This window comes from Amphiprion ocellaris, chromosome 14 (assembly GCF_022539595.1).
Source record: "Amphiprion ocellaris isolate individual 3 ecotype Okinawa chromosome 14, ASM2253959v1, whole genome shotgun sequence".
Lineage (NCBI taxonomy): Eukaryota > Metazoa > Chordata > Actinopteri > Pomacentridae > Amphiprion > Amphiprion ocellaris.
This window is the reverse complement of record NC_072779.1, coordinates 22129689-22154447: the sequence shown is the minus strand read 5'-3', so window position 1 is coordinate 22154447 and position 24759 is coordinate 22129689. Positions and strand designations below refer to the sequence as shown.

Genomic DNA, 24759 nt, shown 5'->3' with positions numbered 1-24759 from the left:
TAAAGTAAAATTCTTGGCTCTGAGAGACTCAAAATATAATTTCTACGCATCCGTCTATCATCTGGGGGCTAGTTAAAGAGCTAAGCAAGGGCTAATTCAAACAAGCAACAAATTTCCTCTTGTCAGTAATTAAGATATACAGTAAATATTGAGAAAGCACAAAGAGTAGGAAGAGAGGAACATGAAGTAAAATAACTCAAGAGTGACGTAAAGCCTTGATTATACTCCCTTGCTGACACCCATGGATGTGTAGTTATTACACTTCTTTTCTAGCCCACTTAGAGGACTGTATTCCATACGTGTGTCATAGATTGCATCAACACATTCCATGCATGTACACCATGTGCATTGTTGCAGTTGTTTGATGTGGGGTTCACATAGACTCTCATAGAGTTGGAAAGATAACAAAATTGACATCACATGGACCCTCGCGGACACGGAAGGTACAAGGCTAGTGTTAAAGAATCATGATTCCCGCATAACTGATGTGAACTTTGAAAGTGGACAACAAATGCCACTCAGTTCTATTCGTAGTACAATAGGTCTGCAAACAGGACTCCCGTGGATGTTTCTGAAAGGCCGCCCGTATCTTAGCATGTGGATTTCCGGAGAAATGTTGCAGCTTTTACTTGAATGAAACAGTTACATGTCGTGAGGTTTGAATTTCTGTACCTACACTGTATGATGATCTCTGAAAAAAATGGGCCTTGTGCTTGTCTAACCAATCAGTGTTAAGACTGGTACAGTTTCTTTCAAGGCCACTTAGAAGTACCTACTCTGGAGTAGGCACTTTTTGTCTCCCCAGAAAGCTTTGGGACATCCTAAAATGGCATACAAGTTCTTGCAGTGGAAAACAGCTGGTTCAGAATAATAATTTGCTCTGTGATGTCTGGTTACGGGGTTGTTTTGTAAAGTACAGTGCAGTGCAGTAGTGAATCTGTGTTATGGAAGAGTTACTTACGGAGTTTCCATGCTTTTTCTGCAGTGGGTTATGGAAAGAGGGGGGTCTGGAAGATGGCAGAAAGACAGAAAGGAGCATTAATGCCGAGAGCACTCCATACTAATTAAAAATACACTGGTAGAGAAGGCAGACACCAAAGGCAGTGTAGAAGCAGGCAAGGTCAATAGGAAGCAAATGAACTGTTCTCAAATTCAGTGATAATTTTCATTTTCACACAAGCCTTAATGCTCATATTAACAATGGGGAAACAGTCTTTTTGGTATTCATGAAAAACAACCCCGACCCAACACATTTACATAAAAGGTTTATAAAAATTAGATTCCCCAAAGATGACATTAGCAGTGCCACTGCAAAGCCGAAGGCAGGATTTGAAACCAACAGACAGGATAACAGTAAAATGTGACAGATGCTTTAAAAAAACAACATTACATATAATGGCTGACTGCAGCTTTGGCTACACTCTTAAGAGGTTGCATGCTATTTATAGCATGCAACCATAATCTTTCTTCATATTATTCTAAAGTCAAGAGACTGTAGCATGAGGCTACAGTTCAAGTATATGAATCAGTTAAGTACAAGTTAGGTGACGTAGCAACATTTCCATATGTTTTAGGGTAAATGAATGATAAAATTTCTTCATTATGAAAGAATATTCTTATCTTTTTCTGTCTGATACTAAATACACTGATCAGGCATAACATTACAACCACACCACTGACAGGTAAAGTGAATAACACTGATTATCTCTTCATCATAGCACCTGTTTGTGGGTTGGATATATTAGGCAGCAAGTGAACATTTTATCCTCAAAGTTGGTGAGTTAGGAGCAGGAAAAATGGGCAAGCGTAAGAATTTGACAATAAAGGTTACAAATTCATTTTTCAAACTGCTAGCCTGCAGCATTATCAGTCAATGCTGGTTTTTCATTAAGAAGAATTAAGAACAGTGGACACTATCCCATATACTGATATAGCTACTACGAACTACAGACGTGACAACAAATCAGTTTGTTACATCAACCACTAGACTCATTGACCATTGTCCTTCTTGGTATTTGGTTATCTTACATATGTCAGCACTGGTCGAAGCCCATTAACTGCACCAGAAGTCTCTGCAATGGTGCACATTGCTAGCTTTGCACATGGAACTGCCTGCACTGAGTGCCTCCTTGGGTTGCTACAGTATTAAACGCAGTAGATGAGCTACAGTCTTCTATCTGAGTCTATTATTTGAGCTCCACCTGGTGGCACAACCAGGTACTATAGCAATACATTTTCTGACATGCGCATCCCTCGTTTTCTGTCTTATTGCTTAAATTATTAGTAGCTATTCACTAATTAATGACTAATCAATGGTGCCAACATTGCTAATCACAATGCTACTAAGTCCAGCAAGCTTCTGTTGGAAACTTGATGTTCATAACAGTTGAACAACGCAGGTTGATTTAGACCAGACTTACACGACAGGACTGTTTTTGAATCAGATTGCATAATATACATAAGGAGAGACAGATATTCTATCTGATCTCAGAAAGGCTCATGCTCCAACATGGGAAAAACAATGCATCACACACTACAGGATATTATTAAGATTATGGTGCCAGAGGGAGCAGCCAGGGAGCAGAGCACCACCTCACATCATCTCATGGGGAAGGGGATGGAAACAAAATAGACACTGCTGTAATACTAATAACTCTCTGCAGTGAGAAAAAAAAAAACAAAATCAGAGGATAAAACAAATCTGGGTAAGAAAATAGGTCCATTATTGATACATTGCTTAATCCTCAATAGGGTCATGAGGAGCTGGATCCTAAGCCAGCTGACTTAGCGTGAAGGCAGGGGACACCCTGGACAGGTCGTCAGTCTATCGCAGGGCTACATATAAAGAAAAACAATCACACTCAATAATTTAATTTAGAGTTACCAATTAACCTCGGCATGCTTTTGGACTGTGGGAGGAAGCCAGAGTACCCAGAGAAAACCCATGCATGCACAGGGAGAACATGGAAACTCCATGCAGAAAGATCCCAGGAAGGCCAGGACACAACCCGGGGATCTCCTAACTGCAAGGCGAAAGTCCTAACCACCAGGCCACTGTGCAGCCCTGGGAAAAACATGGTTTGTATATTCTTCAGTAACAACTGGAGGTCAGTATTAACTATCAGTATTACTACCTGTAGCTAATTGTTTAGCTTTGCCTGAAAACAGTGTCCTCTAGTAGTGTGCTAACCGTAACATGAGTCTGTGGGCAGTTCAGCAGGTTTCAGGCTGGTATTGTAAACTCCTCACATTACCAGATAATATGGGCCCAACATCTTTGCAGACCCAGACCACATTTCTTTTCCAACTGTCAGGATAAATTTGCTAGTGTGAGAATAACCTTGGTTGTACAAGCCTCTGATGATTAAATCAAATCAAATTGTGTGGATTGTGTGTGTCATCTGAACACTGCTGCAATGGAAGGAAACAACTTAGGGAACTCTGTAACTTTGTGCACACCACTGTCACCAAACTGACCACTTTGACAGCTGTCCCAGAAACAGAACCAAACCTGGAAAAATTTCTTCTCCACATTACATACCAGAAATTTTTGTGGTGTTTAATTGATAAATCCTCAAACTTTCTGATTATTTTCAGGTTTATAAGAAAATAACTTAAAAAAAGAGATATGCTCTCAAACCTTTAGGCCCTATTGATATTTTATTTTATTTTATTTTATTTTATTTTATTTTATTTTATTTTATTTTATTTTATTTTATTTTATTTTATTTTATTTTATTTTATTTTATTTTATTTTATTTTATTTTATTTTATTTTATGTCACAGTTTTTAACAAATAAACAGAGGAAGAAATGTCCAGACACATAAAAGCCCTATTATAACCCTCCACCCTAAGAGGCTATAAAATTTCAGCACCTCTGATTGTCTTGTTTGATGTGTTCTACTAAATAAGAGGACACACAAATACATATCCAAAAAAACAAAACATACTAAAAACAACATAGAGAGGGGAAATGTGTTGAGTAATATCCAGAATATTCAAGCAGCACCTTCCCAACATTCAAAAGTTGAAATCCTGTATTTCTGGTGATTATTTTGTGTTTGGCTTTGTGGTACCAGAACTTTCCCCTCACCTCTTTTCCTCTTGAGCTTCCTCCGGCGCTGCTTGTTGACAAAGCAGGCAGCCATCGTACTGAACAGGACAGCTGCTGCCAGGAAGCAGATGGTGGCCACAATGCCAGCCACCACTGGTCGCGCCAGTCCACGTTCCTCCACCAACTCTGGAGGAAAGAAGTCTGTAAGGCCAGAGGAAAGCTGATCAAGTATATCTAGAAACTGTGGGCTGTTCATGAAAGTTGCTTTAATTTATTACTAATTATTAAGAAAAATTTCAGTCAGCACTAACTGGAATTCAACTGTAATCACAATAATAATCAAGAAAAGCACTGAGAGAGCGCAGTAATCCGCCAAGACTGCTCAGTCACTGTGCCATTTCCAACAGATGAAATCTTTACAAAAAAAAATTGTGGATCCAGACTATAAGCTGCATCACTGGCAAAATCTAATCAGCTGGTCCTTGTGTCATTTCTGACCTTCCCTGAAAATGTAATCAAAATCTGTTAATCCGTTTTTGAGTAATGCTGCTAACAGACAGACAGACAGACAAACCAACGCTAATCATCACAAAATTCCGCCAAGGCTCCACCTCATTGGCGGTATAAAAATGAAGCCCACAAATTGGTGAACTAGGACTATGCACTGGTTCTGCATGTCCTTTCATCTAGTACTTACAGATAAAGAAACTGGTTGCTGTTGTTTGATTAAAATCTAAAGTGATAATAGTGTCATTCTGACATGTTTAAGAATATTTAGACAATCGCTGTATGTAAAATTGTCATTTAGCTGCACTTTAATTTAAATTGCTAGATCTGTTCAAAATAGCTGTCTGCCCCTATTCGCTGGCTACAGGTAAAGAGGCACCAAAGCCAGAATTACTGTGACCTGCACAATTTTACATGAACAAGATCCTTACTGTAATGGAAACCCTGACAGCATACTACTACTTAAACTCCTGCTGCAGGGCTATCAACTTTCACAACCATCCTCACTTATTAATGTGGAGTCAGTTTGGTAGCCTACATGCTAATGTATTTGTCAGTGAGGACCAGCGGGAATGATGTCTCAGCCTCCATCATGAACTTGTTGGAGTGGTTAATGTGCTGCAGTGAAGCATGACACAGCAAAAAGCAAAGTACCTTCGGGAATAATGAAACACGAATGAATCACTGATCAACCACAGAACGCTGTGCCACTGTGAAAGGGCAGAGTTTATCCTCATCATGTTTAACAATATGCGCAGAGAAGCGGTCATATGAATCCTACATCAACAGACAGCCCAGCAGCAGCCTTTGATCAGCAGCCGGCACAGATCCCCAGCTTTACCAATGGATGGCAGCAGAGTACTTCCAGAGATCCAAAGCTTCTTGGGGAAAATCTTCTCTATAAATGCTACCAACAGCTGCTCTTACCAAACGATGTGTACTCAGTGACCTCTGCAGGAGAGCGACATCACATTTTGAGGGGTATAATTTCAAATTCATAACAGACTTTCAGTATAGCAAAATGATGCCAAAAAAAGAACTGCTTTGATGAGTCTTGTTTTTTTTTTTTTTTTTTTTTAGCAACAAAGCAGCCGAGTACAATCAGGGAGAAGTGAGCAGAACGATGATGTCATACTTTTCAGGAGGCTACAAAGGAGCGTGCATGTAAAGTGAGCTTAAATTTAAAAGTGCTGAGTGGGCAAAATGTAAAGTTGGAGTTGCTGCGTGTGCAATACATCTACATCTACCGCTCTTTAGCTCAGAAACGTGAAGACAGCCTGAGGTTAGAGATGCTGGTTGCAGCCAGAGGTTGTCGGATTGAATCCCAGCATTGATAAAACAAGCTCCTCTGAACACAGGTCAAAGCGTTATCTTTCCTTTAGCCTCGGATTCATCTTCTCTGCAAATATACCGTATAATGGACGGTTCACACAGTGGATATTTGTACCTTTACACGACCACTACTATATACTACTATATATCGTGACTATTCTAGCTGGAAATAGCTGATTTTTAATGGAATATCTACATAGGGGTACAGAGGCCCATTTCCAGAAACCATCATTCCTGAGGTTCTAATGGTACATTGTGTTAGCTAATCATGTTGAAAGGCTATGAAATTGTGACCCCAAACTTTTGAACGGTAGCATGTATATTTAGAATTTGCTAACGATGACCACACATGACATTCTGATGAAACGCTTGATGGCTCACCTGTGCTGGACACTCCTACTACGTTACTAGGCTCGCTGATCATGTCATCCATGATGGCCATGACACGGAACTCATACCATGCCTCCTAGTATGGGGAGAAGAGAGACGGATTAATATTCAGAGGGAAAACCACACAGGATCTTATATCTGGAGTCAAGAAAGTATCAGTACAGCCAGTGGAAAGCTGTAAGATTCTGTTCTGAAGCTTTGGAAACATATAGAAAAGCTCTGAATTAAGGATTGTACACATGAACATTGGTTTACTGATCATTTGCGATTCAGCCCACTGTATGAAAACAGTTATGATGCCATCTTGCGTAGGTTTTCTAAAACCCGGCACACACACAAAAAAGAAAAAACAGACGTGATGTCTTAGTGATGGATTCTGGGTTGACACTTTGAACAAAGTTTGCTGTCAAGACTTTTTAGACAGGGGTGTATTAAGTCTGCATTAAAGAATGTTAAATAAAGAATTCCAAATTTCAAGTTTTAAGCCAGAGTTCACATCCCTGATTCAGTAGAAGTCTGTGTGCATGGCAGCCTTGCACCATCTCAGTATCAAGAGCAGCGAAGACGTTAATATTATGACCCTCTTCAAGTAATTATGTCTCATCTGGGATATTTCCAAAGATGGACATGGGACAGGGGTTAGTCTGATTTGGAAAGATGAAGATGAACACAGTGCGCAACTTTAAACTAAATAAGTGAATGTTGGGTACACATGGATGAGGAATTTGTCAATCTTTTGACAACTTCTCTCTCTTTGGAGTGAAAAACAACAGCGTCTAGGATAAAGAATTAGTTTGGTTATCTTGCTGTTTAGTAAATTGTTTACAAGTGTTACGGCCACTGGTGATTGTGTGCCGTCTTGTTTCTGCTGTGGATTTTTTGGGGCGTTTGTATAGGTGTGGCTGGTTTGAGAGCCTCTCCAGAACCAAAGCTGCTGGAGCTGAAGACCTGCACTCCAGCCTTTGTTCTCCCCGCCTCCTGACCTGTCTGATTTGGCCACCACCCAGTTCCCTTCACCTTCACCCAACCGGCCGCAGCCATCATCACACCTCAAGTGTATAAATCTGCATCCAAACTCTGAGTCAGGGTGGCTGGGATTTAATGGGACCTGTTCATCCTAGTGCCCCTTGAATCTTTGTGTTTTGTGTGTTCTGTAGCCACTGAGGGGTGGCTACTTGGAAATTAGAGCTTCTGTTAGCAGCTGCCATTTCGGTGACGAGTTACTAGTCTTGGTGAAGACTGTAGCTGCTATGTCTTGATGGAAATGTGTTTTGAGGCACCGGTTTTATTTAGTTAATTCTGCGCACTTGACATTCCTTTGTATTGTATTTGTTTCTGTTGTTTGTGGTGGGTGGTGCCACTGTGGTTAGGTTTGGCTAATGACTTTAACTGTTTTGCTTTTGTTTAGCTAGTTTAAAAACTCTGTTCTCCCGTGTTTGATTTTATTTCGTTCTTTCAGCAACATCCACCATCCCGGTTTCCCTTACTTTGACTACTTTTGGGTTACTTCTGTCACAGAGCAATAAATTGCTTTACCTAACCAGTGACATCTGGTTGTTTTTATTACACCAAGCTGACCCTAGCAGTTGGGTCGTAATGGCAAGACTGAGATGTGTGTGTCTTAAAGATCCATCCATTATCTATACATCACTTTATCCTCTGTAGAGTTGCACAGGGGAGTCTATCCCAGGTGACTTGGAGTGAAGGCAGGGGACACCCTGGACAGGTTATCAGTCTATCACAGGGCTACATATAGAGACAAACAGTCACACTAATATTCACACTTACAGACTATTTCAAATCACCCATTAACCTGAGCATGTTTTTGGACTGTTGGAGGAAGCCAGAGTACCCAGAGAAAAACCCCCACATGCACAGTGAGAACATGCAAACTCCATGTAGAAAGACACCAGGCTAAGATTCAAACCTCTGCTAGTTGTTAGGCGACAGTGTAAACCAACATAACATAACTTTGCATGTGATATATTTGGACATTATTCGCTCACCTCATTACTTGGAAAAAAGTTATTTTACTTTTGCAGCATTTTAGGGACCCTTTAAAAACAAACTGACTAAATTGTGATTAACAGACACATAAAGACTTTTTGAACCTGTGTGCTCTGCAGGGTCAGAACAGGCACTTCAGCAGGCTGCTGGCTTTTACACATAAATATGCTCAGTTATCAGTTACCTAGTTTGTTACACTATCAGAGCAGATTAAGAAATTAAATGTGGTCACAGCATACATCCACTTTCACAGAAATAAACACATAGAGCCTCTACTGGTCAAATGATCTCAACACAGTGAGAAATTTGCAACAGAAAAGTTATACCAGCTAGGTGCACGGTGTTGGTGTGTGCGTGTGTGACAGAGTTGGAGAGAAATGTGTGAGTGGGTGTTTGCAGTGCAATGGAAGGAGAGACAAAAGCATTTGCGTGGAACAGAAAGTGGTAGTTAGATTAAAGAAAGATGCTGAACTGTGTCATGGCAGGAGAATTAGCCAACAGGAGCAATATTTGAAATGTTGAAAATGAAGCATTGTGTCAGAGCTCATAAATCAGTAAAGATGTATTGACTTTCCTTTGCTGTAGTGCAAATGGCTCTAGCAAATTTACTGCACTCTGAAAAAAGGACACTATTCATAATTTATCTGAATACAGTGTATTACATTGTATTTAATTTCATGTTTCAGTTGCTGTTCTCTCTGTGGGGGTTGCTCAGTACATGACACTCAAAGAGTTGGAGCGATAACAGCATATGTGTGTCCTGCATGTCACACAACATTAGATAAGAAGTAAAGAAAAAGAAGACATTTAAAGGGAAGATCAGAAAAAGAGCCCAGTCAGCTTGTGCACACCTGCATTGTTACTATCACAACCAAGGTGAATATGACAGCACATTATTATACAGAATGTGATGCTGGTGATTGTCATTTACAGCATTAACACCAATAAAAACAACTTTCCCAGCGGCTCTGATCAGTGTTTCGTTCAGAACATATGGAAGAAAAAATACATGTTCTATAGCAGCTGTTACATTTGTGGCATGAAGACATCTGAGTCTACTTTGTGACCACCAGGGAAAACAGAGGACACATTTGTTCTCTTGTTTTTAGTATATAGAAAACTTCCAAACATTTTCAAAACATTTTTTGAACAGATTCATGATTGTTCTTACACCTTCAGTAACAAACAGTGCTGTTTTGCTGACCAGATCTTGATGAAGCAGAATTAACCAGTATGTTAAACCTTCTATCTTCATGTAACTTTTAAAGGAAATTATTACATTTTCCAGCTTTATTCTCACATCTGAATTGATCCTAATAAAAAAACTCTGTACTCATCATCCCTGTTGAATCTCATCTTGATGTTTCGAAAAGGTGCAGATTCAACAAAGCTTTGAAAATCCGTCCAAACGTAATTCATAGCACACAAACATCTTTCAGTCTGAATCTAAGTGAATAAAGACTGGCCCTCTGGTTTCACTACTGTAGCTAACTTCATAGAGTTCGACTTCAGGAAATGAGCTGCTTGTTTACCTGTGGGGGTCGCTTATTGTCAATTTATGGGTCATTCCAGAATTGGAGGACATTTTACGACCCACTCATCAAATTCCAAATAATATATATACAAAATACTGAAACATGCAGTTGTTGTGCAAATTTACTTGTCCTAAGACCAAATCTAAAAAATACTAGGAGAAAAAAATGTTTGAAAATATTTTAAAAAATACCAAACAAGTCTGGAGTTTCTCCTAAAATTAAATTTTTTCCCTTGGTGTCTCCTGTAATTGTGGGTACATTTTTTTTTAATCATCATAATATTTTAAATAACAATTATCATGCATGGATGGCGTGTCCCACAACAACCCTGTTAGCATAACCTTTTTAGCTGGTGGAAGAAGAATAAAACAGAGAATCACATGATACGCTGGAATTAACATCATCAAACAGTTTTCCAAAAGAATGATTAGAGCAAAGCTATGTCCTCTCTCTGATTTTTCATATTTTCAGAACATTGTCAGCCTTGACTGAATGTCTCAATCTACCTCATGCAACCCTGTTATGCATATTGTCAGGATAAGACTAATTCTTTTTGCTTTTTTTCTTGACTTTTTTCCTTCAGTAAGTTCGTCCTCTTGGTCAGCAGTAACAGCTACATATCTAACTTCTACTCCTGAGAAAAAGCTAACATTAGCATGGATTAGCAACCCTGTTACTGTGATTAGAGCAGGGTTAGCAAACAACAAATAAAACATGGAATAAAAATGGTACCATTGATGTGTAAGCTGAGCCAATCAAGCCTTTGATAGTTTGTTACCTACTACTGATGAATACGTAGCAGAAAGTTATAAAAGAGAAGGTTTATTTTTCAAAAATTTGAAGCCCAAATGTCCTCCAATTCTGGTATGACCCTTGTAGTGTGTACATGCAAGTGAAACAGTCTGAAACCTGACTAACTTTGTTTGCTCTACTGTCTTCTAAGCGACTTTTCAAACTGACGGCTTTGGCTGGTTATCCAGTGAACTGTTATGAGAAGAAACATCCTGCATGAGTTGCCGCACTTGATGGTCCATCAAAGCCAAAGAATGAAGGCAGAATGGTGACAGCTGACTGATAAAGAAAAGTTTGTACTTGTTAACAACGGTTTAAACTGATGACAGTGATTCCATCTGTGCTGCAGTGCTTCTGGTCAACACAGAAACAAGGAGATGGGGTTTCACTTCCCTAAAGCTACCGTAGCTGTGCAGGGCATTTTAAATACACACTACGAGTCAAAAGTTTGGACACACCTTCTCATTCAATGTTTTTTCTTTATCTTTACTAGTTTCTTCATTGTAGATTTTCACTGAAGACATCAAAACTATGAAGCAAGATCTATGGAATTATGTAGCAAACAAACAATTGTGAAATAACTACTTGCTTTGACAACAGCTTTGCACACTGTTGGTATTTTCTCCATGAGCTTCATGAGGTAGAACCTGAAATGGTTTTCACTTCACAAGTGTGCCTTGTCAAGGTTCATTTGTGGAATTTCTTGCCTTCTTAATGGGTTTGGGACCATCAGTTGTGTTGTGTGCAGAAGTCAGGTTGGTACACAGTTCTACAGCTCTATTTGACAAGTGTTAGAAGCCATATTATGGCATAAAAACTGAAGTAAAGAGAAATGACAAGTCAATCATTACTTTAAGAACTGAAGGTCAGTCAGTCCAGAAAATTGCAAAAACTTTGAATGTATCCCAAAGTACAGTCACAAAAAACATCAAGCGCTACGACAAAACTGGCTCACATGAGGACCGCCCCAGGAAAGAAAGACCAAGAATCACCTCTGCTGCTGAAGATAAGTTCATCCTAGTCACCAGCCTCAGAAATGGCAAGTTAACAGCACCTCAGATTAGAGACCAGATAAATGTCAGTAAAATCCTATCCAGACATTGTGGGATGAGACGGACCACAGACTGAAGGCAAAAGGGCCAACAAGTGCTCAGCATCTCTGGGAACTCCTTAAAGACTGTTGGAAAACCATTTCAGGTGACTACCTCATGAAGCTCATGGAGAGAATGCCAAGAGTGTGCAAAGCAGAAATCAAAGCAAAGGGTGGCTACTTTGAAGAATCAGAAATATAAAACATGTTTAGACTTATTTCACACTTTTTTGTTTACTACATAATTCTATATGTGTTCATTCATAGTTTTGATGCCTTCAGTGAGAATCTACAATGTAAACAGTCATGAAAATAAAGGTACAGAGACCCATTTTCCAGCAAGCATCACTCCTGTGTTCTAATGCTACATTGTGTTAGCTAATCCTGTTGAAAGGCTAATTGATTGGAAAATCCTTGTGCAATTATGTTAGCACATGAATAAAAGTGTGAGTTTTCATGGAAAACAGGAAATTGTCTGTGTGACCCCAAACTTTTGAATGGTAGTGTACCTCAGGATGCTACAGTAGGGCTCTGACAGTCTGATCCTGAGCGATTAAGTCCTGGAGTACATTCATGTGAATGTTGAAGAAAACAACGAGCATGCTCCTGGTGCTCTTTATCTGACACACCTTGTCCAGTTTTGGAAACTGTGGACTCTTCCACCGTGAAAATGGTTTCTTTTCTCGGTGTAATCAGCAGAACCACCTCTCATGATCACTGATGATCCCTGACACAGAGGTTGGATCCTGATGGCAGCTGACTGACACAGAATGAGATGTTTGCTTCTCTGCTCCAGTTTTAGGTCCATGGAGGAATCAGATGTCACACAACATCCTGACTCCTGACAGTTACAGGTCACACATGGTGCGTGGGGAATCAGTTCACATGCACCATGCTTGCACATCATGCACATTCCTGGAACTTTTTGATACATTTTTCCTATATCATATAACTATAAAAAACTAGTATCAGTCATTGTTTTGGTGCCTGGAATTACGTCGCAGTCGAGGTCGTACAGCACCTTTGCTTAAAAGAGCTTGTGACGACTCCAAGTTTCACACTTCACTCTATTAACGTAAATAAATACATTTAACAAATAATAATACAGATAAATAAAAATATTAAAGGCCTAATTTTTGTAAGTTGTATTCAACTGAATGTAAAAGGCCTGTACTGCTTGCACCAATATACTTTCTTTTACAAGACCAGCTTCAAAAATCTGTATCAAATCTGTATCAAAGTGGTGATGTGCACAGTTTTTTTTTTCTTTTTTAACCATAGTCGTAGAATGGACAAAACAAAAAACAAAGACTAGGACCAAGATAAAGATAATATAAGACAAGATAAGATCAGATATAATTGGATAAGATAAAACTACTATAAGTTTCCTCGGGAATGGTCTTTTCAAGAAGCCTAGTATGACAAAGAAGACAAAAACTCAACCTCACTCTCCTGATGATTCACAAAAGTTAATAGGTAATAGACTGGGATGTTATTGTAATTATTGTAGAACCAAGTGTGGCTTTATCCTTATGAAGGCTTCAGGCTGTTTTCAAAAACAACAGCATCATAGCTCTAATATGTTTCCAGTTAGGAAAACATGATAGCCTCACAGAACTAAAAGTAAAAGCAGTAACATTTGGATTCTAATTGATGAGTAAAAGCTATGTAGCAAACTAAAAGGTGAGTTTGTCTCAGACATCTCTTTAGTTTGGAACTGGCAGACGTAAAACTGTACAAAGTCCGTGTGTTTTACCTGGACAAGGTCTCGGGCGAGCAACTCCATCTCCCCAGCGGGAATGCTGTCGTCCAAAACCTCCCACCGTTCCCCCAGGCGAAACTCCATGACATAATGCTGGATAGGTGCTGTGTGGTTGGCAGGTGGCATCCAGGTGAGCAGGACTCCCTGCTGCGTGCGATTGGCTGTGAGGCACCGTGGTGGGGTAAGCAGCACCAATGGTTCAGGGGTACTTATAGGAAATACTGAAAGAGCACATTAGGGTAGAGAATATGTGTGAGTAACTCAGTTATATATTCAGTTGAGTAGTTCCACCAGCATGATGCCAGTGAATCAACTCCCTTGACACTAACATGCATCCGAACAAGACTGTGACGAGATGTGATTAAGCTTTTATACCAAATGCATCAGCAGCATATGCATAAAATTCAGTTATTTTTCTCTTTCCTTCATCTCTGAAACCTTGCATCCATTGAGGGCATTTCAAAAACATTTTAAGCTCATATCTCATCTACATGTTTCCTGACAGTCTGTTTCTGCTATCAACCCTCCTCACCTTTACGGTTGACTAAGTATGCCTTAGTTTTCCCCATTTTTATAACAGCTGCATGACTGAAGTCACGTTGCATTTTGTTGTTCTCTAAGTAGCTGCACTGTAACATCACACTGACAAATGTGGACTCTATTCATCTTTTTTGGTAGTGTAATGAAAATATCCATCCATTATCTATACACGCTTAATGCTCATTAGAGGTTGCAGGGGGGCTGGAGTCTATCCCAGCTGACTTAGGGTGAATACAGGGGACACCCTGGACAGGTGACCAGTCTATCACAGGACTACAAATACAGACAAACAATCACACTCACATTCACACCTATGGACAATTTAGAATCACTAATCAACCTGAGCATGTTTTTGGACTGTGGGAGGAAGCAACAGTACTTGGAGGAAACCCACGCATGCACAGGGAGAACATGCAAACTCCATGCAGAAAGATCCCAGGGAAGGTGGGGACGTGAACCGGAGATATTGTAGCTGCAAGGCGAAAGTGCTAACCACCAAGCCAATGTGCAGCCCAAATCTTTTGTACCATCTTTCTGAAACTGAATACAGCAGCCCCAAAAGACATTTCCATATGGAAAAGATGAAACAAAATCATTGTTTTTTCACAGAGTAACAGTCATTCTTTTTGCCTGCCTGCCAATGCTGTTTGTTATTATTGGATCCCTTTGTCCTGGTTGAGCAGTCGTGGACATACTCACCTAGTGTGTTCACAGTGACAACCTCGCTGAAGGGGCCTGTGCCAAGCTTGTTTTGGGCCAGAACGCTAAACTGGTATGTTGTCTCTGGCTCCAAGCCGGGCACCACCATCCAGTCATGGCCTCCAGGCACGGGTATGGAAAGCCAGTCATGTGGACCTAAATGCTCCCTCTTCAGCCTGCACGGGAGTCAGGATGAGAGGTGAGCGGACAGATGGGAAAGACTTTCAACAGACGACTCAGGAGATGAAGCGGAAGGTTACAGAGTTGTCTTCACTTCTAGGTTTCAGGTAAAAACTGACAAATTTACATTTAAACAAGTCACACGGCACAGTTTAGCACATTAAAACAACAAAAAACATATAATTGCGCTAAGTTCCGTCATTACATAATTCTATAATGAAATATTTCAACCATGTATTTTTATTTCAGTCACAACACGGCTTTGATGGAATGAAGCCCATGCTGCGCTTAGCTTTGCACTTGTTTGCTCATGCCATACATTCAGCACAAACTGCACCTTATCACCAACTGAAGCAGACAACTGCATACATGCAAGAACTGCAACACTCCTGTCAACAGCATTGAAGAATAGAATAAGACAAGTTATTTTATGTTGCAAGAAATGCAACACAATATCTTCTGATTTCATCTGAGTAATGTAGCTACTAGTACTAAGATTTGCACGTTTTAAGTAGAAATTACCCCTGATGAACATAAACTATCCACTGACAAAGTCTGATTCACAATTTCAATATACAAATATACTGCCTGTCCAAAAACAAAAAGTCGCCACTTGGATTTAACTAAGCAAATAGGTAAGAGCCTTCCATTAGATAATTACTGCAGTGACGAATATGTTTCAGCTGCAACTTATTTAACCCTAGCTGATGCAGTGAGGAGCTTCTCATCTCTGAAACAACCATGTTGGAAGACATATCCTGTGGTCGTGGAAAGGATGTTAATCTGCCTCAGAAGGGTCAGATTATTGGCCTGAATCAAGCAAAGAAAACAACTAAGGAGATTTCTGAAACTACTAAAATCAGTTTAAGAACTGTCCAATGCATTATCTGAAGGATAGTGGTGAACCATCATCTTAGAGGTACAAATGTGGTTGAAATAAACTCTTAGATGATTGTACAAAATCAACAGTAAAACTTAAAGCTATGTTTAATAGTGGCAATAAGAGCATTTAAACATGCACAATGCGAAGGGAAATCAAGGGATTGGGACTAAACAGCTGTGTAGCTCTAAGAAAACCACTGATCAGCAAGGCTAATCAGAAAAGAAAAAGGCTTCAGTTTGCTATGGAGCGTAAAGATTGGACTCTGGAGGACTGAAAGAAGGTCATGTGATCTGATGAGTCCAGATTTACCCTGTTCCAAAGTGATGGGTGCATCAGGGTAAGAAGAGAGGCAGATGAAGTGATGCATTCATCATAGCTAGTGTCTACCAGCCTGTGGAGGTTAGAGTTATGATCTGGGGTTGGTCAGGTTCAGCAACGTTATGTTCCCAAACAATGAGGTCAGTTGACTACCTGAATATAGTGAATGACCAAATCTTTCCATCAATGGAGTTTTTCTTCCCTGATGGCATGGACATAGTCCAAGATGACGATGCCAGGATTCATGGGGCTCACATTGTGAACGAGTGGATCAGGGAGCATGAGACATCATTTTCACACAAGGATTAACCTCCACAGAGTCCAGACCTCAGCCCCACTGAGAATCTTTGGAACGTGCTGGAGAAGACTTTGCACAACAGTTCGACTCTCCCATCATCAGTGCAAGATCTTGGCAGAAAATTAATGCAACTCTGTACAGAAATAAATTCTGTGACTTTGGAGAAGACTTTGCACAACAGTTCGACTCTCCCATCATCAGTGCAAGATCTTGGCAGAAAATTAATGCAACTCTGTACAGAAATAAATTCTGTGACTTTGCAGAAGCTTATCAAAACGATGCCATGGCGAATGTGTGTTGTTGTCAGAGCTAAAGGTAGTCCAACGAAATATGAGTGTGCAACTTTTTTTTGGACGGGCAGTGTAGTTCCCTTGCATAAGGAAAAAGTAGGTCTCCATTCAAAAAAGTGATAATAATCCAATTTAATACAGACGTCACAGAGCTGAAAAACTGATTAAGTGTCAGAGCTTACCTTAAAAAGTCCTGTAAGGTATTTGGAATTGTACTAATAACCTGCAGTGTTTTGTACATAAAATAAAATATATCTGTTGTGGCAAGAAGGTTCAAACAGTACTTGTAAAACCTGTCTTCATCCCCATCAGTAACAGAAAACTGAAGTTTAAATCCACTCTTTAATGACTTTATCTGTAATACGTCCCCTGATGCAAACTTCAGCATGCATGTCATTAATTAAAGATGCTAGTTATTGTATTCTTTGCTGCTCTGTGAGTCCTTCACTGTTTTCAAAAAGCTTGATGAGTTCCAGTAAGCAGAGTCACACTTAGAATGATTAATCTTGAGGCTTAGTAAAGGACATCTCACTGTGCAACTATCAAATCAATTACGTCATGGCAGCAATATTGTTGGCATTTTACAAATTAAGATCACGTTTCCCAGAAATGCTTAGCTGCATTCAGGGTGAACCAAAAAGTAGCATTCTTCTGTTTAATGTAATTAGTCTGCTTTTAGGCTACAAAGCAACTCATACATGTGGGATGTATCTTGTATTTGACACACTCAGGAATGCAAGAGTAGTTTCTCGTTGAATGTCTAAGTTTATTTCCACTTATTATTCTCCTGGTCTATGCTGGGTCCAAATCATGTCTATTGACTGGGTAAAAGTATATCTGCCAGTTAATATAGACATTTAAGTTAATATAGGCTTTGTGTATCATTTCCACAGTTTCTGAGAGCACAAGACAAAATCAGTGACAACTTTACTCTGACAAGAGGGACAGTCATGTTCATTGTATTCTTTAGGTAATATACCTTTAGTGGTACCTGGCATTAAAATGAACAAGAAATTGAAGAAAACAAGGGTGGTCTAACAATTTTTCCATGACTGTATAATGACATACACTACTAGTCAAAGGTTTGGATACACCTTCTCATTTAATGTTTTTTCTTTATTTTCATGGCTATTTACATTCTAGATTCCCACTGAAGACATCAGAACTGTGAATGAACACATATGGAATTATGTAGTAAACAAAAAACTGTGAAATAAGTCAAAACATGTTTTATATTTTAGATTCTTGAAAATAGTCACCCTTTGCTTTGATTACTGCTCTGCACACTCTTGGCATTCTCTCGATGTTTAATTTACTAAACATTTCAACCCAGGCCTTTTGTCAACGTTAAGCAGTAGCAAAGCAGCAGCAGCAGCAGCAGCAGGATAGAGGAATTTGGGTCATGTTCAGTTTAGTTGCAACAATTGCTTTTGCTTTTTTTTTTTTTTTTTTTTTTTACTGTTTTCTTCAAGAAATTCCAAGATTAGAGATGAAAACTCACTGACACTGGAACTCCGTGTATTTTCCATCTCTACGTTTTCACAACTGTTCTGAACACAACCCTGGAAAAGACATTGTTAGAAGTAACAGAGGACGCATTGGAAGAAGAAAAAGCAGGAAGCAAAGCATGCTAGGATGACTCACACATGGCCATACCAGACTGAGAATGTCTGCTGGAAGCCTCCATCGTAGCTCGCCTCCCAGGACACATTGGCCCAGGTGGAGGACGCAGCCACATGGACGCTGGTGGGGGCGTGGGGGCTTGTGCCTGCAGAGGAAAAACAGTTGTTAAAAGGGAGCATTAGTCACTGAGTGGCTCTGTTGTGGCACAGTCCATTTATTTTACTTGTCCAACTAATTTACTGTGAACTGGGTTTTAAGTAGTCTTTGTATATATATGTCCAAATATGGATGGATATACATATATATATATATATATATATATATATATATATATATATATATATATATATATATATATATATATATATATCATGCCGATTAGCTAATACGAAGCACCATTAGAACACAGGAGTGATGGTTGCTGGAAATGGGCCTCTGTCCAACTAGAATAGTCATTTACACAACATCAAAGAAATGCAGCATCGCATACTTCCTATGTCTTATTTTTCCTATTATTGAATATATATGCTTGTATGTTTAACCATGTTGTACATTTACACCCATGTAGCCTAAAGTCTACAATTTGTAAGTTTATTCTTATGTTTACACCTTTTATTATTATCTTAGGAACCAAATGAGATAAACATATTGTGTTTGGTGTCATTCTATTCACTTATTCTGTTATTTCAGATCTGTGGTTATCATAAATATTGAACAAATAGATTTCTACATTTAAGAAATGAACTAAGAGTACAGTCATGGGTGAAAGTATTGGCACCTCTAGAATTTTTCCAGAAAATACACCATTTCTCCCAGAAATTGTTGCAACTACAAATGTTTTTGGTATACACGTGTTTATTTCCTTGATGTGCATTGGAAAAACACAAAAAAGCAGAAGAAAAAAGCCCAAATTTACATAATTTTACACAAAACTCAAAAAAGTATTAGTTGATAAATGTTTGTGTATAATTATCATTGATTCTACCGTTTATTTCTTTGTTTTGGGAACTGGAGACTTTCAGATAACAGACTGATCACTTTTGTTTTAATCAAAGTCTCTCTGAGACTTAGTCTAAATTGATAATTTTCACAGACAAGCTGAGAGTGGTGCCCCTAAATAAACGAGTATAGTTTAAATCATAAAGTGTAGTTTCTACCATTGGGTGTGTTGCAGCCTACACTTTTATCTACATTGTTTGGTGCAGCCATATGAGGCTAATCTCTCCAACTTTTGGTACGGTAGTGTAAATACATCACATTCTCTTAAATTAGCTAGTGCATTCCTCTCAGACAAATCCCCCTCCCCCAAACACAGCTTCTCATTTTGTGCTGGCAACTGTTGATTTAAACATCAACTGAGGTTAAACATTTTGATACTGGACTAAAGCCAAAGTCACAGCAATAGGAAACCAGTTTGGAACCAGTTCAGTACTGTCATTACATTGCTCTGATTGACCGGCGTATAATCAGGAAAAAAAAAATAGTATTCAGCAAAGGACAAAGACTGACAAGCCAACACAAACCAAAGCCAATGCCTGCATTTAGAAATCTGGCATGCCCCAACTAATTCTGGAGCAAAATCATTTTAGTTCAGGTAAGCTTGTCAGTGTCTGATTTTGAACTGCTGTTTGTTCAAGAAATGGTTCCTTTGGGAGATGCCACTATGGCCAATCGAGACCAAGAACATCTACCACCAAGAAACACCAAGCGTAAGACTGACCACTGAATTAAATCTCTAAACCAAACGAAACCACAAAACTTCTCCTGGACCTACACAGCTGAATGCATTGCATACAAACACCATCGTGTGCGTGTTACCTGAAATGTCAATTTAAGTCGTGTGTAGTAAGTCATTCATTTTAACCTTAGCCCCATCTTTTTATCCTGGTAAAGAAATATTACAACAATGTAATCATTCCCACTCTCATATCTGTGCATTCATCATGAAGCTAGAGTCGGGGGCAGATTAACTTAGCTTGCTCAAAATTACACATTTTATTTAAACTGCAAAGAAACATAAAAAATACAAGCTGTGGCTGTAGTAATCAGAAAATCATCATACTAGTTGTTTACAGAGCAGAAATTTCCAAGAACCACTAGTTGGTGGTTGCAACACTTGGGAAGTTGTAGTTTCAGATTGCAACTAACTCTCTTACCCCTGCTTCTCCAACAGGTAAGAGAACCAGTGGAGGATGTACTTTGATTTAAAAACTCATAAAGCCGTCTCTATAGCCAACAATATTAGTATTCAGTCAAACTACAACATTTCACTTTGTGTGGCCTTTTTGGATTTGTGTTTTTGTTATTGAGATTGTCTCCAGAGGTTTTGAGGTCCATAGTTGGATCCTCATATCTCTTAATGACCAGCAGCCAGGTGCAGAAGTCAATGTGCTAAGAGGGAAATGGTTACAATGCAAAACATCCCATAAAACTACAATTCATCCTTTGTATATTTCAGTCTGAGAACTGAAAGTACTCATTAAACAAATGACATGTAGTATGTTCTATTACAGTTGCTGATTTTAAGAGGTGATGGTATGTGTTATTTTTGAACCAAAGATAGCCAGCAAGCCTTTCCTCACATTTCTACTCCTAATGCTAAGCTGGGTAGACTGAATCCTGGGTGTACCTTCTGCTAAAACACAGAGTTATGAAGGTTCTGACAAATACCATGAAGCATGTTTCATCATCGAAGCACCTGTGTGTCTCATGGAAATGTTACCTTACAATATAGCTGCCTTTATCATTGAGGAGGTTGGCTTCTAATGACATATTCAGGTCATAAGTGGTGTCCCATCTAAACTGACATTATTGTAAGATAACTTTTCATAGCTGAGTTTCTAGAAGGTAACTCAAAAACGAGAGATTCAGAAAGAAAATTGAAGGTTAAGAATCAGACATGTCATCTCCATCACTGCCCTACAAAGACAAAATACATTAACTACACCTGATATGCCTGACAAAAAACTAGTGTACAGTATATCTTGAGGTTCAGAGGGCACTGCAAATGAATACAAAGTTGTTCTGAGTGACTCCCTTTATCCTGTTCAGAAACATTTCTTTCCTGATGGGAGGGGTCTCCTTCAGGTAACAATACCCTCATTCACAGGACATGAAGGGTCACTGAATGGTGTAATGAGGACGACCTTTACAGTCACCACATCTCAACCCAACGGAACAGATTTGGGAGGTTCTCGACTGGTGTGTTAGATGGAAAAAAGATGAAAAATGATAAAAGAAACTGTGAGTTAATATTATTTTCTATCCACTACTGGGATTTTTTCAGTTGTGTGCCATTAGCCATTGTAGAAAGGAGGACACAATGACGCACCCTGTTCTATTCTGAAAAAAACAAAAGAAAACACGGTGGAAATATGACATTTATGTTTGTTTCAGGTACTATACAAATGTTAGGGAGGTTAGTTTCATCATCATTCACTTTTCATCTCTCTAGTGGAGTCAGATCTTATCATTCAGTCCCCAAGTCTTTCCATATCTTTTTGTTTTTCATTTTTATTGTGATACAACTTTTCCATCTCAGACAAATGTAAAAAATAACAGTAATGAATGTTAATTCACAAAGTGCAAACTTCAGCCACTTTTTTAAACCACTTTATACTTTTACACCACTATAAATAAGTGGGAAATATTGTATTGTAAGTAAATATTGTATTGTATTGTATTTTTATTGTACTACAGTACCCTGCCTTGGCCCTAAGGTTTTGTTGTTCTTCATGCTAGTTTGGGAACTTTGTCTATAAGTCTGTGACTGGTTCAGAGAACAAGTAGCGAGTGGTTGTAGCCCTCTTACTGAGAGACGCTACAATAATGCTAACTAGTTCCAACATTAAATACAAGAACAGGGACTTGTATCACAGACTCCTGGGATATGCTGCTTTAGCTTCAGTCTTGCAGCACAAAATCATGTTTGGAGTCATCATCATGCATATTTAAAACCATATTGCAGAATCTTTTTTTAAAAACAAGTCAGCTTGAAACATTAGGAAGCCAGCCAGAGGTGGCATTTTCACTCCATTAATTAGCTAGTTAGCGACAACTGAAAAAAAAAAGTCTGCCAACACCAGCCGACCAATCAACAGTCGCCAGCACAAAATGAAAAGCTGCATTTGGGGGGAGGGGGATTTGTCTGCCAGTAATGCACTTGCTTATTTAAGAGATGTGATGTATTTACACTACCGGTAAAAAATTTGGTGTCACTCAGAAATGTCCTTATTTTTGAAAGAAAAGCAGTTTTTTTTTTTTTTTTTAAATGAATATACCATTAAATTAATCAGAAATACAGCTGCCACATTGTTAATGCAGTCAACAACTACTCTTGCTGGAAACAGTTGATTTTTAATGGAATATCTACATCAGGGTACTGAGAAACATTTCCAGCAACCATCACTCCTGTGTTCTAATGCTACATTGTGTTAGCTAATGGTGTTGAAAGGCTAATTGATGATTAGAAAAGCCTTGTGCAATTATGTTAGCACATGAATAAAAGTGTGAGTTTTCATGGAAAACATGAAATTGCCTGGGTGACCCCAAACTTTATTTTTTGCCTTTATTAGATAGTGGAGAGAGAGACTAGAAACATGGGTAGAAGAGTTGGGGAATGACATGCAGGAAATGACCATGAGCTGCATTTGAACCCATGACCGCTGTGTCGGGGATTATAGACCCTGTTTATGGGTTGCCTGCTCAACCAGCTGAGCTATCTGGGCGCCCATGTGACCCCAAACATTTGAACGCAGTGCATGTATGCCTGTGTTGGTGTATTCATGTACATTATTAGTACCTATGACTTGGACGTGCGTGCTGGCAGTGATGCTCGTGGCAACGTTGGTGGCGACACACTCCCACTCCCCGTGGTCCTCCTTTGTGAGCGACTTCAACTGTAAGCTGCCTCGGGGCAGAACATTGTGCTTGCTTTTACTGGGCTTCCCTACCTGCAGTCCAGCCAGGCCATGGAGGGAAGGAGGCAGCCCATGAAAGAGAACAAAGAGGTGCATAGTACATTGACACATGCAATACAAAATTCATTACTCTTGCCAGCTGTATGCCAGCTACAAAGAAATCAGTCTTCAATCTCTAAGCTGCTACAATAGAAAGTATACGCAATGATGAATTATGGATTCCGTTAAAGGGAGACAGAAACATGAGATAATCAGACTGTAATCAGTTAACACAATTAAACATGCCTCATAATGAAGCAAACTGAGAGAATGTAATGCGTTGTCTTGATTGCATATTTTATACACATCAATAAAATGTGATTAAAAATGGTGAAATTGCATAAAGCAGTTTGAGCAATTAAAATTTAAGCACCCACCAAAGACACAGGTTTCAGAAATGAAGATTTCTCAATGGAAAACAATGAGTGTGACAACATCACACAACACACAACATGAAGCACTGATTGATAATTATCCTTAGGTGGACAAACTGTACACATGCAGGGAAAAGGAAAGGTTTATTGAATGTCTTACCTTCCTCCATGTGATGTTGGGAAAGGGGTCTCCTTCTGCCTCACAGGGGATAACCAGTTCTCTCCCAGCCTCCTGCCTGTATTCCCCTCCAGGAACCACTGAGAATTTGGGAGGGTCCTGCCCAGGGTGAGAGAGCCAGAACAGGTGAATGTAAAGTGATGAGCTTCATAGGTGAAGTTACTCTTTTCCTCTGGATCTATGCAACACAGTTGTGTTACTCATTAAATGTGCATACCTTTAGCACCAGGGGAGCAGCAGGGGACCATCCCATGGTACCCAGGGCATTGTAAGGCATGCAGGTATAGGTGCCGAGAGAGTCCTCTGTCACCTCTGCCACACGGATGCTCCCATCGTCCATTTGGCTCCAACCAGGGTACTGCATATGGAAAACTCTCAGTCAGCAATAAGGAAAAGTAATATTTTGGTATGCTAATATCAACAAAATGCCGCTTGCACCATCTTTACAGTTGTAAATAAATGACACTAATAAGTCCTGAGTATTTTCATTTAAGCACAAGGCAGAGAAGCGCACTGAAAGAAAAAGGAACAAGGTGAAAAATGGAATCGTATGAAGCTTCAGCTGGAGAAATGACGCATTTGTTTCCAGTCTGAGGTGGGTTAAAGTGAGCGGAACGAAAGCTGCAGCTCTGCATCGGCTCACCTTGTCTATCCGTAGAGGGAAGCCATCTTTCTTCCACTTAACCAGAGTAACAGGGGGGTTGGCATCTACAGGACAGCGGATGAAGCCAGGCAGACCAATGGCCACGTAGATGACAGATGGCATGTTTACCACACGGGCAGGATCTGGTGAAAAACACACAGAGAGAAAGTCAAGAGATAAAACAACTGTTTGTGGTGTGGGGAATCCAGTGTCTGGTGATGATAATAGCTGTATGGAGAAGCTTGGGAAATCACAGAGTTTATGGGAAGTGGGCTCATCATAAAAGGATAACGGAACATATTTAT

General features: G+C 39.4%; 1 protein-coding gene across 6 annotated transcripts in view; it reads right to left on the bottom strand.

Annotated features, from left to right (window-relative positions):
• LOC111565633 (protein turtle homolog B-like) overlaps window positions 1-24759 on the bottom strand; it is a 160116-nt gene that overhangs the window by 26793 nt on the left and 108564 nt on the right. For 3 of the 6 annotated variants that reach the window (XM_035946202.2, XM_035946206.2, XM_035946207.2), the window contains exons 8-17: window positions 24455-24597; window positions 24029-24169; window positions 23794-23910; window positions 23103-23253; window positions 18323-18446; window positions 14710-14885; window positions 13465-13691; window positions 6276-6360; window positions 4095-4256; window positions 962-1007 (exon numbers count right to left, since the gene is read on the bottom strand). In XM_035946202.2, the coding sequence (XP_035802095.1) occupies window positions 962-1007; window positions 4095-4256; window positions 6276-6360; window positions 13465-13691; window positions 14710-14885; window positions 18323-18446; window positions 23103-23253; window positions 23794-23910; window positions 24029-24169; window positions 24455-24597 (1372 nt within the window). The remainder of the gene's footprint in view (window positions 1-961; window positions 1008-4094; window positions 4257-6275; window positions 6361-13464; window positions 13692-14709; window positions 14886-18322; window positions 18447-23102; window positions 23254-23793; window positions 23911-24028; window positions 24170-24454; window positions 24598-24759) is intronic. The other 3 variants (XM_035946203.2, XM_023265785.3, XM_035946204.2) reach the window with 2 other exon arrangements.